The sequence below is a fragment of the Siphateles boraxobius genome, unplaced genomic scaffold (assembly GCF_051911475.1).
Source record: "Siphateles boraxobius isolate OS27281-9 unplaced genomic scaffold, OSU_SipBor_1 22, whole genome shotgun sequence".
In the NCBI taxonomy this organism is placed as follows: Eukaryota; Metazoa; Chordata; class Actinopteri; order Cypriniformes; family Leuciscidae; genus Siphateles; species Siphateles boraxobius.
Genome location: NW_027508833.1, coordinates 34849524 through 34874105, shown reverse-complemented (window position 1 = coordinate 34874105; position 24582 = coordinate 34849524). Strand labels below are relative to the sequence as shown.

The 24582-nt window shown below is 35.6% G+C and overlaps 1 protein-coding gene across 19 annotated transcripts in view; it reads left to right on the top strand.

Annotated features, from left to right (window-relative positions):
- The first annotated feature begins 7112 nt into the window (after window positions 1-7112).
- The window catches only part of eml1 (EMAP like 1), a 50991-nt gene continuing 33521 nt past the window's right edge, over window positions 7113-24582 (top strand). For 5 of the 19 annotated variants that reach the window (XM_077239884.1, XM_077239883.1, XM_077239882.1 and 2 more), the window contains exon 1: window positions 9209-9339. Coding sequence is in view for 14 of the 19 variants with exons in the window: in XM_077239869.1 (XP_077095984.1) it covers window positions 7243-7417 (175 nt within the window). In the remaining 5 variants the exon portion in view is untranslated. Of the gene's footprint in view, window positions 7418-9208; window positions 9340-17470; window positions 17937-24582 lie in introns of those variants that run through there. The other 14 variants (XM_077239868.1, XM_077239867.1, XM_077239866.1 and 11 more) reach the window with 8 other exon arrangements.

Genomic DNA, 24582 nt, shown 5'->3' with positions numbered 1-24582 from the left:
TGGTTTAATTTAGCCCAGTATTTCTCAACTGGTGGGTCGCGGAGTGTGCAGTCAAAGAAACAACATTAAACGTAATTCTATGTTTTACTAATGAGAGACTTTTATTTTGGAAGACGTGCGAAAGCTGTTGGCTCTTCTGTCAGACGCAGTATGATTAAAGAGTGCCTGTGAAAAACGCATTGTCCTAATTCAGTATGTGCGATCAGATGAGATGTCAGGCTATATGTCAGTGTCATTATTGTAATGTTATTTTCTTAACTTGTACCTGATTTGAATTTAAACATAGTGTATATTTCAAAATTACATTTCAAGTAAATATATTTAAATGTACTAAATTGCAACTTCATCATTACAAATGTGTTATTACAAATTTATATACACGACATACAAGTTTCAATACAAATTACATTTAATTTTAATTTACCATAAATGCTTGTCAGTACATTCAAAGACAATAGAAGTAATAATGACGTTAAATATTAAGATTAAGTGTCAAAAAAGTATACTCTTAATTTCGACTAATTGCATGTAATATACATTTAAACTATAATACATTTTCATTTAATAACAAATAACGTTTTTTTTCGCTTGTTTTTTTTTTACATGCATTTAAATGTCCAAAAACACTGCATTCAGTTAGAACTTACGTATATTCTAAGTATTAGTTCCACAAGTATACTCAATTGTACATCTTTTTCACAAAGTATAAGCTAAAATAGTTTTTCAGGTTCAGTTAATGTGCCACCATATTAAGTGATTCTAATTGTAGTGTGTTTAGATCTGTTTCCCCAATCAGATTCAACCCAACAAACGAGAGGAGACAAGAAAGATGATCTCATCTGAAGTTCACAGCGTCATGAAAGAATTAGCTGACTGTACAATTATTGGTCCCACTTTAAAGTGGCTTTAACTACTATGTACTAACATTGAAATTAATAATTTGATACAATGGCCTTATTGTGTAGGCTACATGTTTTTACATTGTACTTATTTTGAAAATACCTGCATGTAATTACAGCTGTAATTAATGTATGCAATTACATTTGTAATTACACTGTTGACCCTTCCCTTACACCTTAACCCACCCTTAAACCTACCCATACCACCACACCTGTCCCCAACCTTACCCGTATCACACCTCAATAGCAGCTAAAGTGTTTTACAATACAACATGAAATCATTACATTAAATTGTACTTATTTTTCGATGCAAGTACATAGTACTTAAAGCCACTTAATACAAAGCTGGACCCAATTATTACATCTTTAACAACCAACCCCTTTCTCATTCTTTTTGTTAACACACTCAAGTTTAAGATGTATGGATTTCAAATTCAGAAGTCTAGAGATATCTGCTTGTACTCCCTCATGAAGTGCTTTGTATTTGAAGCTCATGCCCCCTCTTCCTCCGCCCTGTCCTCCTCAAATGCCTTTAAGTCGTGCCACAGTTAAGAGACATCCATCATAGTGGGTCCACCAGGTCTCCTTTCCACTGTTGTGCACTCGCACATAGCTTCTGTAAATCATTCTCGGTCTGGCTGGCCTGAGTGCTCGGGGTTAGAGACACCGGCAGAGAGCTGAGGCTCTGTTTGGGCCAGCTGGTAGAGAAATCAAAGTTTGGAAGCCTTTTGTTTGTTAAGGCCTTCTAACCTTGTGGCTGTTTGACAGTTCCTCAGGGGACTTAGAGAACATGCTTACTTGATGTCTTTGACATCAACAGAGATTAAAGAAGTAGTTCGCTTTAAAATGAAAATTAGCCAATGAGTTACTCACCCTCAAGCCATCCTAGGTGTATATGACTTTCTTCTTTCAGACAATACAATCAGAGTTATGTTAATAAACACCCTGACGCTTCCGAGCTTTATAAGGGCAGTGGATTGCAACCATTGCAACCATCAGATTGAAGCTCAAAAAAGTGCATCCATCCATTATATAAGAACTCCACACGGCACCGGGGGGTTAATAAAAGCCTTCTGAAGTGAAGCGATGAGTTTGTGTAAGAGAAATATTTATATTTGAGATATATTTGAGATTTACATCTCAAAATGAAATATGAGACCACTTGTTTATTTCCTTTGACTGTAACAGAGTCCAGAAATCCTTTGTTTATTCAATAGTCTCTACTGTAATTAGCAGATTGCCCCAATATCAATAAAACAGTTAAGGAATCAGTCAGAAGACTGTTAAATTTGACACCATTAGGAGTTCATTAGTCAGCATTGTTACAATAGAGCCAGTACATTTCTTTGAGGAATATTAATTCAATGCAAATCAGCCAAATGGACTAATGAGTCACGAAACTGGCTTTCTGTCACTCCTGTCGAGGAGGTTCTGGCAGCGTTTGCCCGTACGACTTAAAGCTCACCCGAGGTGAAATATCCACCTAATTTTTAATTACACTTAATATGTAAAGACACGTAATCTTTGGTGTTGTCAATTCTGTCATGTGTACAAGGGCCTCTTTAAACATTACTTAGCGTGAGTCTCAGACTTTTTACGATCAATTTGTAATAATGGGCACCAATTTTGTGTGTTTCAGGAGTACATTAGGGCAGTAAAAGTAATTTTCAGTGATTACTCTGAGAAAACAAGCTAGACTGATCCAAACTCTGAGAGGCTGGAGGGGTTGCTTGTTGGAGGTGGGGGTTGAGGTTGGGTAAAGTTACGTTTGGAGAGAGTGAGCAAATAAGGATTCAACCATGTGAAGGTTTCAAAGGGTCTACAGAAGTCCAGCAGAGAATGGGGACTGAGCCAAAGAGCCATGATTCAGAGCCATGTGAATGACTTTCTTATGTAGGTTCCTGACAATATCAACAGCCTAAACAATACAGCAATACCTCATAATCTGACATCTCTATAAATCCCGGATGAAACCTATACCAATGTGTTGATGGGGACCTAAGATTGACCTTTAGTGTTTTCAGATAGACTCTCGTAAAGCAAACACATTTTTCAAAGTCAAACACTGGCCTAGTTTACTGTAACCTATCATGAACTCTCTAAAATGCAAAATACAAGTGATGCTGATCAGAAAATCTAAAAATATCAAAAGACCTATTAAAAAATTCCAAATCATAAAGTCCAAACTGCATTGTGTAACATACAGCAGGGGGGACTAAAGAAGGTTACAAGACGTACTTGGAAAAGTTTCTTTTTTGCTATGTGAAACCTATAAAACAGGAAAACAATAGTCCATTTTAACTGAGAGAAAATAAAATAATATGTGCATTGTGTGCAAGTTTTATAAATGTAGCCAATATGTTGAGTCAGTTTTTACCCACAGAATTGCAATACTTTTAATTAACACTAATGACAATGATAACTGATGTCAAGAATAATATGAGATGAAAGGAACACGTTTCAGCTTTGTAATAATGAAGGGTGTTGATAGGGTTGAGGTGGTCTGGTACATGAGACAAAAAGAATATCCTATTAGTTCCTTTAACTGAATACAATTGATTCTGAGTGTAACTTGTTTTCCATTTCAAGCAGAAATCTAAAACATCCAAATAAATTAAGCTCTCAAAACTAACTTTGCTCCAACAGCGCCATCTGGCAGTGTTCTTACGAACTGTCCCAATATGGATGTGCTATCAAAATGTTTCACTCACAAAAGCACTTTCTTTCTTTTTTTCTTTCTTTCTTTCTTTCTTTCTTTCTTTCTTTCTTTCTTTCTTTCTTTCTTTCTTTCTTTCTTTCTTTCTTTCTTTCTTTCTTTCTTTCTTTCTTTCTTTCTTTCTTTCTTTCTTTCTTTCTTTTGCTAACAATGGTGAATATCTTTATGTAATAAAGTAAATAAAGGAACGTGGCAGCCAACATAGTAAATCAAACAATATAACCAATAAAATATCCCATTATAACAGTGATTTACTGTTGGTTACCTATTACAGTTTTTCTTAAACTCATTTCTCGAAACCCTCACCCACTTTCTCAAAACCTACATTCAGAGAACATCTGACTCTTCTGGAAACTTCAAACAATCGGCTCAAAACCATTTCATCTGTGCTCAAAATCAAACAATGCTTTCAGATCATACACACACGAGTCAATAAGATAAGCACAACAGATCATTCCTTAGACACTACATCAAAAATGGAGAACACAGCATCCAGGACATTACAGAAAAAATATTGTTTACAGTAAACAATTTTTGCAATTACATAAAAAAAGTATAGTAATTGCAACTGAGTAAGGTGAATATATTGTATACTGTATCCACTACAAGTATTGTACTGAATATTGAATAGTAGGCCTATTGAATGTCTGTATATTCAGGACTTGCATACTGTAAAAATACTGCAATACTGCAAAAGCCAAAAAGGTCAAATAAAACTCTAAATGAAAAGCATGTTACGGTATCCACTCAAATACTGTAAGTTGTGCAACTGCAAAATCAAGGTCAGTGAGAGTCATTCTGTTCAACATCATGTCTTCTGCTGGCTCTGGCCTGAGGACTTTGTCCACATCACAGGCAATGTTGACTCTGTCTCATCCTCATCCTCATCCTCCTCTTACACATTCTCTTCCTCTCAGATTGTTTCCATCAATGCATCTGTGTCAAATATGCACTCTGAACTGGCTCATATTTCATACAGTTGGTTTGATCATGTCGTAAGAAACAAGTGTGAAAAAAATTGAATTGTTGTGTGTAAACAATGACAACTGCATTGTAGTTGTGTTTAACTTTTGCCTGCCTGTGTTTGGCGTTTTGCAACACATGTGTCAGTGCGAAATGTGTTTTAGCGAGTTAGAATTCAACTGCAAAATCAAGGTCAATAAGAGATTCATTCTGCCTCAGCATTATGTCTTCATGTTGGGTCCTGAGGACTTTCACCACATCACAGGGAATGTCGTCTCTTGCCAGGCAAAGGGAAAAACCCTCTAGTGTGCCGGATCCAGCCTTGACAACACTCTCCACACCCTGCTCTTCCTCATCCTCATCCTCTTCCTCCTTGTCCTCCACCTCCACACATACTCTTCCTCCTCTACTTTTTAGATGGTTTCCATATATTGTTGGTATCAACAATCAGCGCACCTGTGCCACCTGTACACTCTGAACTGGCTTATTTTCTACAGTTGGTTTTTCTCACATCCTTAGTAATACGTGAACAATTTTGAGTCGTTGTGTGTAAATGATGACAACTGTGTTTTAGTAGTGTTTAACTTTTGCCACGTGTGTACTGTTTTGCAACACAAGTGCATCACAGTGCGAAATGTGTTTTAGTGAGTGAGAATGTGTTTAGAGTTTTGCAAAAAGAGCGCATGAGATTTACAAATGGTGTCTAACTGCCTGAACTTAATTATTCCACAAATTGGTTTAACCCCTTACCTGTCAGTTATGGAACATTCACTAATAGAGACGAAACATCAACAATATGCTTTACATTGACTATGGCCTGCCCATACTTTGACTACAAACTTGGTCCTCAAATCATTATGTATTTTGCAATACATGTAACTTTATAACGTTGCACTCTTTCTATAAGTTATACATAGCTAGTAAGATAACGTTAAAGGATTAGTTCACTTTTAAAAAAACTTTTGCTGATAATTTACTCACCCCCATGTCATCCAAGAGGTCCATGTCTTTCCTTCTTCAGTCGAAAAGAAATAAAGGTTTTTGATGAAAACATTCCAGGCTTTTTCTCCATATAATGGACTTTAATAGGACACAAACTTTTCAAGGATCAAATGACAGTTTCAGTGCAGCTTCAAAGGGCTTTAAACGATACCAGACGATGAATAATGGTCTTATCTAGCGAAACGATCGGTCATTTCAAAAATAAATAAAAAACTTTAAGTTTTATAAGCGCAAATGCTCGCCTTGCTCTATTCTGTGATGCACGTTCGTGACTCTCCTGTTCAAACTCGTTCATCAAAATGAACAAATCTTTTTTCGATTCATTTCGTTCGTTGAATGAATGAAATGACTCGAAAAAAGATTTGTTCATTTTGATGAACGAGTTCGAACAGGAGAGTCACGAACGACGGTACACGCTCGCACTGTGCAAGAGAGGGGTGATCCGCGCGTATATGAGCGTGATTGACACTGCTAAGACATTCCTCCTGGCTCTGATTGGTTGTTTCTGACCGGGAGCGGTGTATTTCTGCAAATGGCAATAGGACCACAGGGAGGAGCCAGAGGAGCTTGATTTTTTCACAGATTATCTGTCTCATTTTCTACTGTCAGGACATAATGGCAGTTTTAACAAATATTTGTTTACAAAAGTTACCTACTGCAGCTTTAATTGTATGCATTCTGCCATAACAAATTAATACATTTCTATCCAAATATCACTTCTGTCACTATATATGGAACCTTGAGACTCAGACCTTTCTGACAATATGTGTTTTGTCAAGATTATAAAAGGTTTTGATCATAAATTATGAAAGATGACACCCAAAAGGGGAGGAGCCTAATAAAATAATTTTCCAAATGATACCTAAATTATGATAACTACTAAAATATGTGATGTAATAATAAAATATATATATATATAAATATATAATATATATCATACTTTTTAGAGGACTTTTTACTTTACTTTTTAAAATATTATTTTATCATTCTTTATTGACAAATACTAGATTATGTTTTATTATGAACTTTTAGCATTAAAAACCAAAGTTTCAATTATTAAAAGTGTGTGCGTTGACTTTTTGTGACAAAGGTCAGAAACTCCTGTAATGATGTAGATTTTTTGAGGTGCACTCTTGTCATAAATTCATCTATTACTGTTCCTACATAATTTTTAATAAAAAAACAGCACTAAAATATTTACTTAGGAGGCTTAGACCTTTCTAACGATATATAGTTTGTCATGATTAAGTTAGGATTTAATAGTAATATATTGAAGTAAAGTTAGGCGTCCGGGACGGTGACAGGGAAACTATTGAGAATTGGGTTCAGAGAATGGGGTTTAGAAAAACTGTAATGATACACATGTGACATTGGTACAATACAGTCATTACATAAACAATTCCCTTTTGTATTTGATTCTTTTTTTGAACAAGAAATTAAACTTCAAATTGCTCTCACTCATTTGTAGCCACTGGTAAATTTAGAGTTGGATGTGTTTTGCTGGCTTGAAAATAGCTGGAGTGACTGCATTTGTATCCTGGAATGGAGGCTCTCAGTGTAGCACTAGCAGGCCTGGTTAGATTAAATGGATTTCGTCCAGAGGGAAGAGGGAGGGTGTAAACATTTATCGTCCAATAGTGGCCAGGGCCACGAGTGCTTGATATGCATTTTTTGCATCCCATGGTTCTCAGCAGGACAGAAGCAGAGAGGTCTGATGGTGTACGCAATCTCAAAGAGCTGTTTGTTTCATCTCCAGAGTTTTGTGTTGGACACCATCCATTCAGAGAGAGTTTTCCACTTTACTCCATAATGTCAGACTGTGAGGGACTTCCAATGGGTGAGTGTTCAGTGTCAGGGAATTCTGGATTTATCCTGTTTTTGACTTGGCCTCATGCTGACAACTCATCCTGCAAATATGTTCTCATATTCTGCTTGATGAGAGAGCAAAGATTTTATCCATATATGGCTGCTCTCAGACTGACCGTCTCTATCATAGGGCATCTTAAGAGAGAGACTATCATTTTACAAATGTACTTCAGTTCTATGAGTGTATATGTTGCAAAGTATGTGTTATAGTCTCCAGAAATAATTTATCTGTATCATACATCACAGCTGAGCACCACTGCGGCTGCTATTTATAACAGTGCTGTGTTTTTATGTGCTTCCCGCATGGGAGTATTCATGACAGAACATTTATAACACATAAACATAATCCACGCTTGAAAGGATCATTTCCGTCACATAGAGCAGAGTCTAGGAAAATCTGAACGTCGGCTGGTTGTCTGCACAGTAAAAACAATCAGATATAAATAGACCTTCTCCCTCCTGGTGCGAGGAACATACCAGGCATTTGACCCGCTCAAGCATTATAGCCCAGTAAACTAATGTAACACAGTCTGAGGTAAAACGCATGTATTCTGTTCTGTTATATAATACACTCAAGCAGAGTAATGTTAAACTGCAAATGACTTGAAATGAAATGGTTTGCACCCTTCTGTTTTGCAACGAATGCCTTCAGGTATGAGGATTATGCCATAACAGAATGTTTAATATTTGAAGGTTTGTTATAGGAATGAAGTCAGTGCATTCACTTCCAAATCTCTGTGGGTGTTATCATTATCAGCAGTCACATTTAATAACTCAATCCCGTTATGTGTTTGCCAAGGCCAGCATTTTGTGTTAGGAATCTGTGCCTTGGTATTCGCATACATCCGAGTTTGAAAACATATGTTTAGATGAGTGTTTACCATCCACTCTGTTAGCGTGCTGATAGTGCTGGGGTTTGAACTGTATATAGAATTTCTGTATATTAATTGATCAGTAAATCAGTGATTTTTAGTCTGTGATCATTAATGGTCTCATTAAAGCTGTTTGTGCAGCAGAGCCATGGAATACATTTGTTTTATATATGATGTTTATCTGATCTTAAGATGAGTTAATTTTAATAATAATAATAATAATAATAATAATAATAACTTCACTATAAAGTATCATATGACTCTGTTTTGTTATTGAGTCTCTTGACAGAAGTTGTGCGGTCATGAGACCATAACCTTCAGCTGTTTGCAGAAATAATTAGTTGGGCTGCACTTTGGAATCCCTTTCATAATTTTGAAGAATGTCTTTGTTTAATGAAGCTCAGAATTTAATGAACCTACTTTGTATAACTATTGAGCCTCTGTGTAACAGAAGGCCATTTGTTTTCCACTGACTGAATCTTTAAATGTCCCAAATTAACTGCAGGCCTTGCACTAAATAAATAATCTGAAATAATCCGATTAAATGTAAATTGTGATTGTTATTTCTCAGTCATAATTAAAAGCCAGTCCAATCAATTATTTAAAACTTGTTGAGGGTATTCTGTTTTCCCTGAGTTGGATGTAATTAAATAGATACACTTTCATTTACTTGTATTACAATTATATATTTTTTGTTAGATAAACCTCACACAAAGCTGTATTTTTTAATAATACTTTTTTTTCGTTTCTTTAATTTTTTTTTTATTGTTTCATGCTTTCCAGACAAAAACGTTCAATACATTATTGCACACAACAATTATAAAATATCCAAATATAAATTATTAGTTTAAAATTATATCTAAACAAGTGTAAAACATTTACATGTGATACGACTGTACCACAGCTAAACTTTTTGCCTCAATAAAGTTTTTTGTTTGTTTTTGAATGGAGAAACTTTACTTAGAGCATGCTTGGGATTAAATATGACACCATATCTGTGGAAATACAAAGAACAGTCAAGGTAAATTTCACTTTTATTTTATTACATGTAATTTCCAGTCAAGAAACAATGTTCTTCAATTACGCAAAAAGCGTGGCAAAATTTCTAATGCTTTATTTTAATTCGGATAAATAAAATGTTAGCTATGATAATAGCGTTAGCCAGGTCGGTCATTTTCCCCACGAAATATTAATAATAATAATAATAATAAGTACAGTGTAATTTCATCCACGGAATCCTATATTAAACGCATAATAAGTGGAAATACTAAAGGCGTTTCGAAAATGAAAGAATTCCTCTCTATATTCATTGTTGGCATTGTTAGTGCACAAACAACCTAGCGAGTCGCGACAGTGTGTGTTTTTAAAGTTTATTTGTAGTCTGCAGGGACAAAAGGGCTCATAATTGAAGTAAACCCGATTTAGTAGCAACAGTATAGCCTACTTCAAGCTTTTCTCGCATAATAGTTGAACTATGAGGGGAAATCTCCTGCACGTGCTTGCTGTAATTGAACCACAAGATGTCACTGTCCACAGCCATTTAAAATAACGATAGTGCACACAGTACGCCCACCTTCCTAAAGGTCAGATAATTTAAACAAGGGAGAATTATATTGTGGCAGAATGGCATTTAGTTGTGTTTAGTTTAACTGTGTGCCGTAGTAATACATGACATAGTCAGACTCTCTATCAAGGACATAGATAGCTCTGCTCATCTGATCTCTTGGGCCTTAAGAGGACATTTACCCAATGAGAGAGCTGACAGTTGTTGTGACAAACTGCCAGAAGCCTTCATTTGTTTATATTTTGGTAGGGTAGAGAATAAGCCTTTCTTGTGTAATGTGTTACTGCCCCACCCTGGTTTCTCTTGTCATATGGGATGAGAAATAGCAAAAAGAATTCCATACATGGAGAATCCCCAGGTAGTGCAGTTTGTGCAGTTACAATTTGCATTGCAAACATCTGTCATCATGGCATGATCCATGTTTGTCTTTGCTGCATTAGAAGGTAATTGTGTATTGTCATGTTGAAGAGCACTGTATTTTCCATTACAAGAGATATTATAATGACTTAACTCATCTGGTCTGGGGAGGAGCATTTCCACCCGTAATGCAATTTCAGCCTCTTAGTGTTGGTAGCAGAGTTATTCAAGATAGTATATTGATCGACCAGAGTAATCCTGACAATCTGAGACTGATACGCGAAGGTCCTAGTAAAAGCAAGTGGTATGTTCACACTGTGGAGAAAAGCACGCCTACTTTTGCTATATCCCATTAGTGCAATGTGATTTATGAGGCCTTTATTTTGAACTGGCCACTAATTGGTTTAACTAGTGAACAAGTCATGTTATACTATAACATTATACAATTAAGGTGTAAGTATATGAGGGCTATATAATTTACAGAATATAACCTCTTTCCAAAATAACTAAGGATGCATTATATATTGGGGCTGCATGGGCTGATTTTCTTTCTCTTTTACATTTATTTATTGAATATATATTGGATATTTATTTGTGCATGCTAATTTTACCAATTCTTTTTACTTCTAGATCACATTTGCAATCATCTAACACTCACTACCTGAATATATATATATATATATATATATATATATATATATATATATATATATATATATATATATATATATATATATATATATAAAATATTGACTAAATCAACCTCACTATATTGGCTTAAAACCAATGAAGGTCAGAGCAGGTACAAAATAGATCCTAAAGATAACAAATTATATGTGAGAATATGTGCTTTTAGAAAGAGCTCTGTGTTTGTTGCATTGGTCTATAAAGCATCATATATGTTCTTCTTAAAATAATTACTGGGGGATGGGGGATGGGGGGGGGGGGGGGGGGGGGTCCTTATTTCTAAGCCAAGTCAGATATGATTAATGTTTTCCCTGCTTCACAGAATACAGAGCTGTGCAAGCAGGAGAACATACCTTATATAATCATCACGAAGGAAAGATTTGAATCACATGTGTTGTACAACCAACATATATCAAAAATCTTTTAATAAGAACAACAGACACAGTATGTTTATCTTTTATTTTCAGAGATATACTACATGGCTGTATGGGATATTTTATTCTGTTTGGCCGTATGATTCAGCATAAAAACATATCATATTTGGGGATTTCATATAATTTAGCGCATTTTAACTGGATGCATGAGTGAATTTATGAGCGCTGATGTAAGCTTTAATGACATCATCATCTGAATGGGAACAGTAGGGGGTGGTGCACACACGTTGTCCCTGATGTCCCTGATCCCTCTCCCTATTTGCCTGCCTGTTGGTCCATCCTCCCTGGTACCATCCAGACAACAGGGGTGATGGAAGCAGGGCCTTGACCAGGTGGTGGTCCGGGGTTTGTAGAGAATAATATCTCAGGGGAGTCCGCATGGCTGGTTGCCCAGGTTCCCACCCACACCAGCTGTTTCACGAGTCCAAACGGGCCGGTAGGGAAGAGAAAAAAGATTTGGGAAATGCAGAACATGATGTTGAATCTGGGTGGACTTGTCTTGTGTTTGTTTGTTATGAGTATATGGATCTGTGACAATGATTATAATGCAATATTTCATGTGTATAATGTTCAAAAGCTGTAAAAAACCAAATAAAACAGAAAACGGGAAGCTAACTTTGTTTGGCCCAATAAAGCTAGTCTTTCTGCTAATTCTGCTGATGTTTCTTTCCACTGGCCTGGTACTCTTTCATTGGACAAATTAACTGCAGTTGTGTATGATGTCATTTAAATGATGTCACCTTAGGCTTGACCAACATTGTTTGACTCATAATGATGTGAATTGATTAGCTTTAGAGCAGTGGAAGTTGAACACACATTGTCTGTCAGCAATTGTGATGTCTGAATCCTCAGTTGATTCTGGATCTGAACTAACATCTTTTCACAGCCTAGAGGATCACGAGTGCTATTTCAGTCCCCAAAGCAGATGATCCCTGTTCAGGGGCAGATAACTGTACGATAGACAGAGTGAATGTGAGACAGAGAGTCACATAAAGAATCATGAATCAGAAAGAGTAATTACAGAATTATGTGTTTTATAGGATATACAAGAATAGCAGATCCAAAGCAGTGCTTCGTTGTTGCCATTCAAAAAGTTTAGGGTCGGTGCAATTTTTTAAATATTTTTAATTATGCTCACCAAGCCTGCATTTAATTGATCAAAAATACAATATTTCCAAAAACACAAAAACAGAATATTGTGAAATATTATTAACGTTTAAAGTAACTGTTTTCTTTTTTAATATATTTTAAAATATAATTTATTCATGTGAAGTCAAAACTGCATTTTAAGTGGCCATTACTTCTGTCTTCAGTGTCACATGATCCTTCAGAAATATATATATTGGTGCTCAAGAAACCTTTCTCATTAATCAATGTGGAAAACATTTGTGCTCCTTTATATTATAATAATATAACCATTGATAATTTTTTCAGGATTCATTCCTTTTTCTCACCATTTATTTAAAAAATGATTATTTTTATAACAATATAAAGGTCTCTACTGTCACTGATCAATTTAATGCATCCTTGTGAAATAAAAGTGTTCATTTCTTTATATATATATATATATATATATATATATATATATATATATATATATATATATATATATATATATATAAAATCTTACTGACCTTATAAACTTTTGAGAAAATTCAGTACAACATACTGATTTGTTACCCACTTTTTGGTTGAAGGCCATTTTATTGCAAGACAACTAATGGTCTGTAAGACATATAGTGTAAAATTGTTAGTTTATTTTCAGATATATACTACATGGCTGTATGGAATATTTTATTCTGTTTGGCCATATGATTCAGCATAAAAACATATCATATTTGGGGATTTCATATAATTTAGTGCATTTTAACTGTGCTGGCTGGATGCATGAGTGCATTTATGAGTGCTGGTGTAAGTTTTAATGACATCATCATCTGAATGGGAACAGTAGGGGGTGAGTTTTGAAATATTAGAAGTAAGGAAGTGTTCAGACTGATGGTTGTGTGATTGCTATGGGACAGATGCTGTTGGTGACATGATAAACATGCTAATCTAACATGAGATTATCCGGTATGCTAAAGTAGGACAGCTCAGAGTTTAATTTCAAAGAGTGATTCAGAAAGATTCAACTTCATTTGTTTATTCAATTGAGATTTCAGTTGGGGATTATGTCTTCCCTTCACAAAGAGTCATTCATTCACTATAGCCTATGTATGAATGATTATAAGTTGTTATATAATAAGAAGCTTGCACATGTACAATATTTTAACGAGCTGGTTGAGTATGTGCTTGAATGTTAATTCACTAATAGGCATTGGAGCAGAGAAAGCTGCAGCTGCTATTTTATTCTAAACCTCGGGCACTGGCATGGTCTATTACCCTGATATTATCAGCACAACCTCCTGACATTGCTTATGACATACCATTAATGCAGTTGTACTACTGGTGGAGGAAAAAAGTCAGCTGATTACAAACATTATAGCCATTTTTCATGTAGGCATATTATTGTGTAATATTGCACTGTTATTTAACAATAGCTTGAACTCAATGTAAAAGAAAGGCCATAGTTTCAAATCTGTTACCTGGCAAATTATTAAACTTCAGCACGCCTTAAAATAAAATAAATACAATGCAACAAAAAACTAAAAAAAATTCTAATATAAAACTTTTTCTTTTTACTATAGTTTAGAGGCAATTCTTCCTTAGTTATAAAGTGTTATGAATATAAGCCTCTGTGCATGTGCAGGAATGTTAATAGCAGGCTTTGGATTATACCGTATCTTTTCCTTTACAAAAAACAAAACAAAACAGTGCAGACTATAACTGATGTATATCATTTTGTGTTTGTGTACAAGTGTGCATATGTGTTTGTGTGAGTAAAGTGTAGCCAGCATAATTGGAGAACAATAGGAGGGTGTAGCTCTGTCCAGCTGCCACCCGAGGGATCCCCAGACTTACACAGAGATGATGAAGTGCTTCTCCCTTCCCCCAGCTGGTGTCTAATCTCACAGCACCACCACTGCACTAGATCTGCCTCTGTTTGCCCTGAGCCACGATTAACACGCAGGCAGCCGATGCCAAAAAATAATCAAAAACCACTTGTGCTGTTCTATAGCAAAACGATAATGTCAATTTTTTAAAAGGATAAAGTGAATAGAGTAGGTTTTTTTTCTGTATTCCTTATGTTTTCACTGTTACTTTTAATGTAAAGTACGAGTATGTCATTACATCATTGCCTAGAATAATGATTTATATACTCAGCTGTCACTGCTGCTCTGATATGGTGATCACAGGAAACTCAGTCAAAAACAGTCAAATCATCCGATTCATCCGTGCAGGAAGCGCGGAGAAGTAAAATGGATGTAAAAAAGGCCCCACCACGAAATGGTTACTGCATCTTTAAGATTAGGGTTAAGTATTTTTACTTGAATAAAACCTTTTACTAAACATTTTAGGTTATAAAATAATAAACTGCTTCAATAAATGAAAAATATTATAATAAAACAATAAAATAAAATAAAACCATTTCCATAGTAGCCATATTATATTTTTATGCTCTGGCTCAATAATTAATTTTTAACTATAAATTTAACCACGCTCTACATTACATCTATAATTACATTATAAAATAAAAATGTATTGCTGGTGCTATGGCATTAGAGATTGCAAACTTAAAATGAAAACTATTAGCTGACATGATCAAAGGTCCCGTTATTAATGATATCAGAGGAAGAGAGTCCACATCATGTGAAAAATGCAGGAAAGAACTGGGCTGTCGCTTCTGGGGCTAGTTCTTGATTTGATCTTTAGTGAACAGACAGAGAAGTGTCAGCACTGTTATGTGGCCTGAGAATAAACACTATAGGCTCTCTGATGCCAGATTCAAGAAGCACTGCTGGCCTCAGGACAAGAGGGAGAAAGAGACAGCAATGGGACATGTCTCATCATCCACCTTGGATCATTTAATATTTTTTCGGCTTCTGATGTAAAGCCATGGGCAAATTGGACACAGAAACCCCAGAAATCTAATTTAACACAGCTCTCGTCCACTTTCCATTATTTCTCTGTGGGGGATGGGGTCAGGAGAATAATCTTCAAAGAGGCTCTTCTAGCTTTTCTGTGCTTTTTTTTCCTTCTTTTCAATTTGACTGTGTTTTGTCTGTTTGAAGATGTGTAAATACAGGCCACGTTGCATCTTTATGCATATTCCTCCATATGCGCCTGCCTCCTGAATAATTTAAAAAGGTTTTCCCCTGTGACGACCCACAGTCAAAACTGAGATACATTCTTCTTCTTTTTCTGCCAACCTTGTTTTCTCTTTGATGGTCTTCCAGACAGCTTTGTCTGTCTGAAGCCAGATAAGCTTTGAATAGTCAATGCTTATTACACTTCAAGCTTGTTTGGATTGTGGAATAAAGGGTGGAAAGTGTGAGGTCATGCATTGTGTCTCATACGTGGAAAAGTCCCCGAAAACCTTGCACCTCATGGAAAGCACTGCTTTAGTTTATTTCTTTTGTGTCTGCAGTGTTTGGGTAACTTACTGCATTTTTTAAGTAATGTGACTAGTAGTGTAGCTACTTTTTCAGATTTCTTGTTGTGTAGCGTGACAAATCTCTACAGTACGTCACTATTTTTGTCGTGTTGCATTTACAGCTGAGTGAACTGTGAAATCAAACATGCTTACCTAAACTCACTATTTCATATGAAGCATTTGGAAATCTGATTAATTTTAGTGTATTTCAGATTATTTGGAGCATTCATTTTAATGAACTGACCAGAAAAAATATTATTGTGCAACATTTTACGATTCTGTATTTTGTTGTAGTGAAATATTTAGTTAAATGTTGCCATTAATCACTATTTTGTCACTCAGTTGTATAAATTGTGGTTCTTTTTTTAACTTTTTTGGTTGTTTTTAGTGTTCATGTACCCGTTTAAGACAAATAATGCATCATAATTTTTAAAGATATTTACATATACATTAGCTTCAATATATTGTTTAGTAGCTTAAAATAAAAATAACAGTCTAACAGTAAATGTCTGTCAGCTTTGAGGTCATCATATGCTAATGTACACTTTTATAATTTACATATGTATATACAGCATGTGTACATGTTCAGAACAGAAGTTTGAGGTCAGTACAGTTTTGTATACAAATTAATATTTTCATTCAGCAAGGATGGATTAAATTGATTTAAAATGTTTTTTACAACAAGAAATATATTTTTCAAGTTCTGTTCTTTCCATTCATCAAAGAGTCCTAAAACAATGCATAACGGTTTCCATAAAAATATTAAACATCACACCTGTTTTCAACATAATAAAGAAATGATTCTTGAGCAGCAAATTGGCATATTAGAATGATTTCTGAAAGATCATGTGACACTGAAGACTGGAGTAATGATGCTGAAAATCCAGCTTTGCCATCACAGGAATAAATTAAATTTGATTAAAATAGATCAAATATATAATATTTGTATATTGTATTAAAATATATTAAATTAGAGAAGTTATTTTAAATTGTAATAATATTGTAATAAAGTGTATTTTTGATCAAATTAATGCAGCCTTGCTTGAGCGTAAGATCATTTTTTCAAAAACATATTAAAAATCGTACCGACCCAAAAATTTTGAACGGTAGTGTAGATTTATGAATTTAAATGGTAGTATAGCTTTATGATTTATGTTTTTTTGAGTGCTATATAATTTTCTCATAGCAAAGCCTTGACATGTCTTTCATAGTACTGTGAAACGTGAAAGCTTAAATTTAGCCTCACCCTCAAACAACAGTCATAATCCTCTTTACTCCGGTGTACGATTTAGGTACAAATGAATTTCTGAATCTGTGTATCCAAACACACACAAATACATTTAATCAGTAGTAGCCCTTTACCAACTCTAAATATCGATTCACCCCAACTTGTGTCCACATTTTAGAAACATCTCTAATGCAGTAAAAAAGTCACCTCTTGTGGCTTAGTTCTCCATCACAGTTTCCTACTGCATCAGTGGAGTCTCAGTCAGCTGGAGGGGGAGGATTTATGTTTTGAGGGAGGCTCCGCCCCCTGTGCTCTGATTGGTCCATTCCCCACTGTCAGACTGGGACTCACAGACAAGCTCAACGGAGAGTCCTCGACATTACACAAACACTCACACACTCTCAACACTCGCACGCACTCCTCCGAGAGCTCAAGCCCTGTACTGGCTTATTTTTCTTCTGGAGATCTCTAACAGGAACACACCACAGAAAGGATCAGGAGAGAAAAAGTGCACAAGAAGATCCGCATTTTGTAACTTCATAAATATTTTCACTTTCTGTTTTTTGGAGTCCCATTCAAGGAGAGCGTCTGAGCGTGACTCGAGCATTGGGTGAATGGGTTGTCATGGTGACTGACACTGGCAGGCTGACCCCAGAAGAAGACTGGATGTTGAATGGACAGAGAGCTGCAGTGGCCAGCCAGCGAAAGTAACAGGGAGTTATCGGAGAAAGGGAAGACGAGAGGAAGAGAATGGAGGACGGCTTCTCCAGCTACAGCAGTCTCTATGACACCTCCTCACTGCTGCAGTTCTGCAATGGTAAACCCATCACGTTTTTTTGTCTTGAATCTGAGAACTTGTCTTATGATCTAAATCTCTTCAAGTTCATGTAAACATGTTGCCTGGAGTTGGACGGTGGTGCATCAAGTGCTGCATTTAACCCTTCTGACCTTCTTTAGTCCCTCAACTTTGTCACAAAGATTATCAAGATCCTCTTGACTGTGATGGATCATTTCGAAAAGGATTGATGCTAGTTTACAGTTTTCTTACAGTCTTCTAGCTGGTATGACACCAAAGCAAATGTTTCTTGAAGGAAATCTTTCAAAATGTCATGTTTTCAAGATTCTTAAGGTGTTTTAGGTACCTGAAGCTCTAGTCACTCATGAGGTTGAAGGTGTTTGATGTTATATTCAGAGAGACAGTTTTGATTTGAACGAAACAATGCAATGACAAATCTCTTACCTCTTATTACATCAGACCGTTCTCCATAAAAATGAAACCGAAGACTTTGCGACAAGAGAAAGAATGAGGATGTCGTTTTGATTTGTTAAGGTGTTGTCGTTTTTTAGGGTGTTTTTGTTGTTCTGCCAACCTGATTGTGATCTCTAGTCATGTGATTGTGTATGTTTTCTGGCTGGTGCTTCAAGGCTTTTGGGTAAGGACTGATGATGATAAAAGAAGAGAAGAAAAGAGGAGATGGAGGGGGAGTTAGGGATTTCCTTGTTCCAGGATGAATAAAAGTATGTGTCACTGTTCTGTCAAACACCATTAATCTCTTGCATAAAGAGACCTCACATGACATAACAGTGCTTGAGAAAGCAGTCTGAAGTTCTCCCTGCTTATGTACAATGTGATGATGTTGCATGAGTTTCTATATTAAACGTTTTACTGAACTGTAGTTTAACCCTTGATTGGGCAGGGTTTATGTAACTCTACTCAAATTGCTTGTTTGCAAAAGTAAGTCCAGTCACCTTTGACAGAAGATGAATGCTCTCTGTTTGTTCTAGGCATGCACAGTATTCGTACCATGTCAGTTATCAATGAGAGATTATATAATTTATGGATACAGCACACATACAGTATATGAAATTAAATATTTATGCTAATTTCCTTTGTTTACGATTACGATTACCTTTACCATCACCTAACACACTCTTAAAATTTATTTTTAAACTAATATTTTATTATAAAGAATATTTTTATGTTTAATTTAAAATTGAAATTTATTATTATTAATTAATATTATAATAATTTTATAGTTATAATGTATATTTAGCAACACCTAAAAATGTATATCCATTTGTAGTATTTGAAATGATTGATTTTAGTTTTTAGTATTTTGTTCTCATTTATTTTAGACAAAATAGTATTAATTAGCAAACGCCATCGCACACCTGCAGGTGATAGGTGCGTGTGGGGAAAAAACCTAAATAAGTGGGTCAAAAAATCTACAAAAAACAAGGAACTCTAGCAAAATAGTATTGAATTTTAAAATTGGCCATTAGTCGGTTATCTGCCATAACATGAAAATAATAATCAGCTTATCAGTATCATCCAGAATTTTAATATTGGTGTATATAGTGTGTACACTCCTTTAAAGCTCATATTTCGGTTTGAAAATCCAATATTAAAATGATGTTTTTTTCTGGGGTCATGTGCACTTGTGTGGATATTGAGATCATCGGATATTACCAACTTGAGTTTACACTGGAGTTATGATAAGATTGTGCGGTTGTAGTGACATCACAAAGCATTGTGTGGTCTTCTCTTTCATCATCTTAAAAGACCCTTTACAGCCCTTTGTCTGCTATATGCCTCATTCATCAGTTACACTTCTAAATATTGTTTTTTACAATCACTCTGCTTTTCTGTCTGTTTGACTGAATGAGAGTGAGAGTTGCTGTGATGTGGCTGGCCTGTATTCTGGCTTGTCAGGCCAGCGTAGGACTGTGGGTAATTGAATGAGGGTGTGCTGGAGAGCGCTGCGATGAGGTCATTCGCCAGTACAGTGCTCAGCCGAAGCTCTGGATCTGGTATGAAGTCATTTGTTCTTAAACGCTTCACGAGTTTCTGATCAGCCAACCATACTAATTTAGGGACACTGGGTCAGCAAACAAATTTCCTAGGCAGATTCTATAGGCATTAGATTTAACCTTCATTTAAAGTGTTTACAGCCTCAGACTCATCTGCTTACTGTTTTATTTAAGAAAAGATAGACACTTAAAGGGATAGTTCACCCAAAAATGTATATATTTTTTAAGGACATGATGTTATTTTGCCTCCACAATCTTACAAAATTTTGGGTTTGAAAAGGGGTTTGTTCACTCAAAACTAAAAAAACATCCATAATTTATTCACCTTCATGTAATGTATAACTTTCTTCCATGGAACACAAAAATAAAAAAGAGAATAAAATATAAAACATTTTGAAAAATGCACGTCTCATTGTCCATACAATGAAAGTCAATGGGGTCCAATGTGGTTTTGGCACCCTTTTGACTTTCATTCTATTGATAAAGGTAAAGGTTTGGGATGACATGAATGTGAATAAATGATGACATAATTGTAATTTTTGAGTTAACTATTCCTTTAAGATTGACCTTTACATGATTGTTTTCATTCAGCCAAAACGTGACCATCATCTTGGTTATTTCCTGAAGGATTTTGGAGGGAATATAACCTCATGTCCTTACTCAGATTAAATATTGGCGGTGAGTTCTGGCAAAGGCAGTAACGAAATATCTGTTGTTCTGGCATCTAAACCTCTACCAGACGTCCCAGTCTTTTTGACTGCTGTTGTCTCATTCAGCCGCTGCTGCCAAAGAAGTGTTCTTGGCACTCGCCTCTCACTTCTTATTGGCTGTCCTTTGAGCCACTGATGGATGCATGTGCAACAGGATTAGGATTAAAGACGTGCTCACATTACCGACCGAACTAGACGAGAAAACACAAAGTGAGTAAGAATGAATGTCATGAACAAAAGCTTCCACTTGCCATAAACTTGAGCTCTCCACAACCTTGGCATCAAGGATGTAAAAGTTGGAAATCCTAATCCAATTCATAAGAGCCACAGTTTCCACAGTGACTTCAAAAGGCTGTCACTTGAATTTGGAGGTAAATATTGATACACAGTAATAACTCTTTCAAGGCTGTCGATTTGTTCAAGTTGATTAGCCATCAATTTCCTTTAGTATTATGGCTCTTGACCTTTTATTTATTGATCAGTGGTCTCATAAAAAATTGCAGACTGAGGGATAATAAAAGTTGTCTTCCCCTAAATTGGACATTGACATGGCCGTTGTTTGTCTGTTATGTAGCAGACCCCAGATGACTTGCATTGGTTCTTTATCTGGCACACTCTCCCATTACGCTACTGATAACAATTCTGAAACCATCTGCATGGCCTTTTGAGATCATCAAAGCTATTAGTGCCTCTCTCTCTCTCTCTCTCTTGCATGTTTTCTTTTTCTAAATACTCTTATGTTTGAAATGTTGGGGTCAGTATGATTTTTTTTGTAATGGGCCTTTTAGTCATGAGAACTGCAGTGTTGAAGGTGTCATATCTGAAGCACACATGTCCCGCTGAAGGGGTAGCATTGTGCTATTTTTGTACATTAAGCTGTTTTTTTGGTGGAATATTCCACTCGTTCATTCCCTCTCAAGGGCTTCCAAAACAAAGAGTCCTTTGTGGGGGTGTCAAGCAGACAGGATTATTCAAATTTTGCTTCAAAATATGCTAATGCTTTGCAATTGCAAAATGTGGTGCATTACTTTCATATACAATGTGTGTGTTTTGTCGACCAGAGCAAGTCCAGCCAAAAGGCTTTCTGGGGTTATATACAGTACTTGCATTTTTTCAGTATTTGTTGTTTGAATGTCCACTATCCAATGGAAATTTTAGAACTGTAATTTGTACCTCTGGGAAAGTGAGAGCAATGCTTGGCAAGCTTTTCCCAATGTACTTTTTTTTTTTTTTAGAACAGATTGTACAAGAAAACAGAAGCTTATAAAACAATATAGAAAATACACACTTCAGTATTATATTAGTATTATTTTTATGGTATTATAGTATTAGCTTTTATTTTTATATTTTCACTTTTCAATTTAGTTTACATTTTAGTAATTATATTATACGCTTTTGTTATTTTTGTAAAAAAATATTTCTATTTAGCGTTATGTTATTTCAGTTTTTTTGTAACTTTTATTTTATTTCAGTTAGTTGCCATACCAAGGCAACATAAAAAAATGTTGTTTACATTTTTTTAAATTTAAATAAACATTTAATTTTTATTTCAGGTTTATTTCAATTAAGGAAAACAAATCTGTAGTAGTTTTATTTTTAGTTTCAGTTAACAATAACAACACTGACACGCTTTCTGTTTTCCATCAGTTCATTTGTTCCGAGCAGGGGCTTGACATATGATTTTCCGCATGTAACATCCAGTGTCATTACCGCACGGCATCCCCAACCCACCCTAAGAACAACAATTTAGTTTATTTAAAGCACCCCCCCAACTGTTCTGGGCTGTTTTGTTATGTGTGCACAATGCTCTGGGTTCTGCAGGAGAAGAAAGCTCTGGCTTTCAAACACACTGAAAAGAGCATTGTGTCAGAAGCGGGAAAGCGGAGCCAGCCATGAGTTAATGCTGCCCTACTTTTCTCAGTCAGACTCTCTGCGACTCCTTCAAAATTCTCCTCTCCTCCTTCCCTGCTTCGTTAGCCACCAGAGCTCCCCGCCGTTTGTGCCATTTCTCAGGAGAGCATGAGTCAGCACAACCGGCAGTTACTGCTCTACTCCAGCGTGCCTTTTCCAGGTCGGTTTTGTGTTTTCATCTCTATGGTGACTGTGCTGGACTTAGAGGGTCTGCCACAGGGTGCGTCCCATAAACAGAGGCCTTGGCTGATTAAACATGGAGTCAGATAAGTGTTTCGTTGTTCGGAGGTGTGCCGTTCCTCACTGTGGTTGACAGTAAGGTCACCTGTGACTGAGCGAGTGGGCTTTCTTCATTGATTAGTATGTCGAAATGTTCAAGGAGCATGTGGGTGGGGAGCATGACATGATATGTAGCTTCACTATTAGAGCACTGAGTCATTTGGAGCTTTCTTTATGTTGTCTATAAGTGTGTGTTTTGTTGTCGGAAACATTCTACTAGCTATGTTTCCATTGCAATATCGCATTTAACATTTGCGATTTGTGCTCAAGAGAACAAAATCGTCACTTCCTGGGAAATATGCGCAATATATATATATAATAAAAATGAAAGTTTCAGCAATCAGGGAAGACACTGTGGCTCTTTTGTCGTGTATAATAAATAACAGTTTTTAAAAGGAATTTTTCACTATTTAAAACAGGATCTGCAATTAAATGAGTTTAAATAAAAGATTTTTGTTATAAGAGAAATTAAAACAACGTTGTGCATAAAAACCACTCCTTTCCTGTCAAAAAATTAACTTGATTTTCCAAAGTCAACGAATTTTCGACAACCGAATGTAACATTTTTGACAAGCCAAACATGTCCATCTCTGAGTAACAAGTAATTAATTTAAGCCACAAAATAAACTTCTTTCAGTAAAATGAACATTTTGAACGTTTCCAGCATGTTTTATAATTACCCATAAATCACCTCTTACACACGTTATCAGATCTGTCAAAAACGTTCAACTGTTGGTTGGAATATTAAAACTAAAACATCGACATAACACTCTCATCGGCAGCAATCACTTCAATGAATACTTGATGGCTAAGAAAATAAAAAATTATTACCGATCCATCTGTTTTCAAATCCACATCATTTATAACAACATGCACAGACATTGATGTCTGTCAAAACAAACATGCACAAAACACGGTACGGTAGTATTTTTATTTATGTATTTATTTTTTTAAATTATGCAATCCAATACTTACAGGTGACTGATACAACAAAAAACATCAAGGCTACATATACATCTACACGTGTGTGTGTGTGTGTGTGTGTGTGTGTGTGTGTGTGTGTGTGTGTGTGTGTGTGTGTGTGTGTGTGTGTGTGTGTGTGTGTGTGTGTGTGTGTGTGTGTGTGTGTGTGTGTGTGTGTGTGTGTGTTCGTGCATTACTGGGTGTGTGAGTGGAAATAACTTAACAGAGGAACATCTTACAGATACAACATAAAAAATAACTAAATAATAATAGAAGAGAAATAAATTGGTATTAACTGGAAGATGAGGAAGATATGATAATATAGTCTTATAAAAATAAAATAAAAGTAAGAATAATAATAGTAGTAGCAATAATAACTAATCTTTTCATCAGGAATGAAAAGGAATGAAAACGGTACGGTAGTATTAACGACATGAAGGAATAAATGACAGAGAGCATGTTGAAGCTGCTCAGGATGTCAGAGACGATAATGTACCATATACATAACGCGCGCTAGTATGAATTTGTTCTTCATTTGCTGAAATTGAATCTGAATGATCAGAGAACTGAGTGAAAAACTTCACACTGCATACTAAAAAGAATAAACGCCAATCAAATTGAAAAAAATCGACATTTTTCATGCACAAACTATGCATTCTGATTCTGGTTTGAATATTTTAAATAATTTTCAATTCTTGACTCATCTCTTTTCATAATTTTGGCAATCGATGAACTGTTAAATGAGTAATCTTGAGATAAGTCCCTCTAGTCATCCAATCTGACTCATAT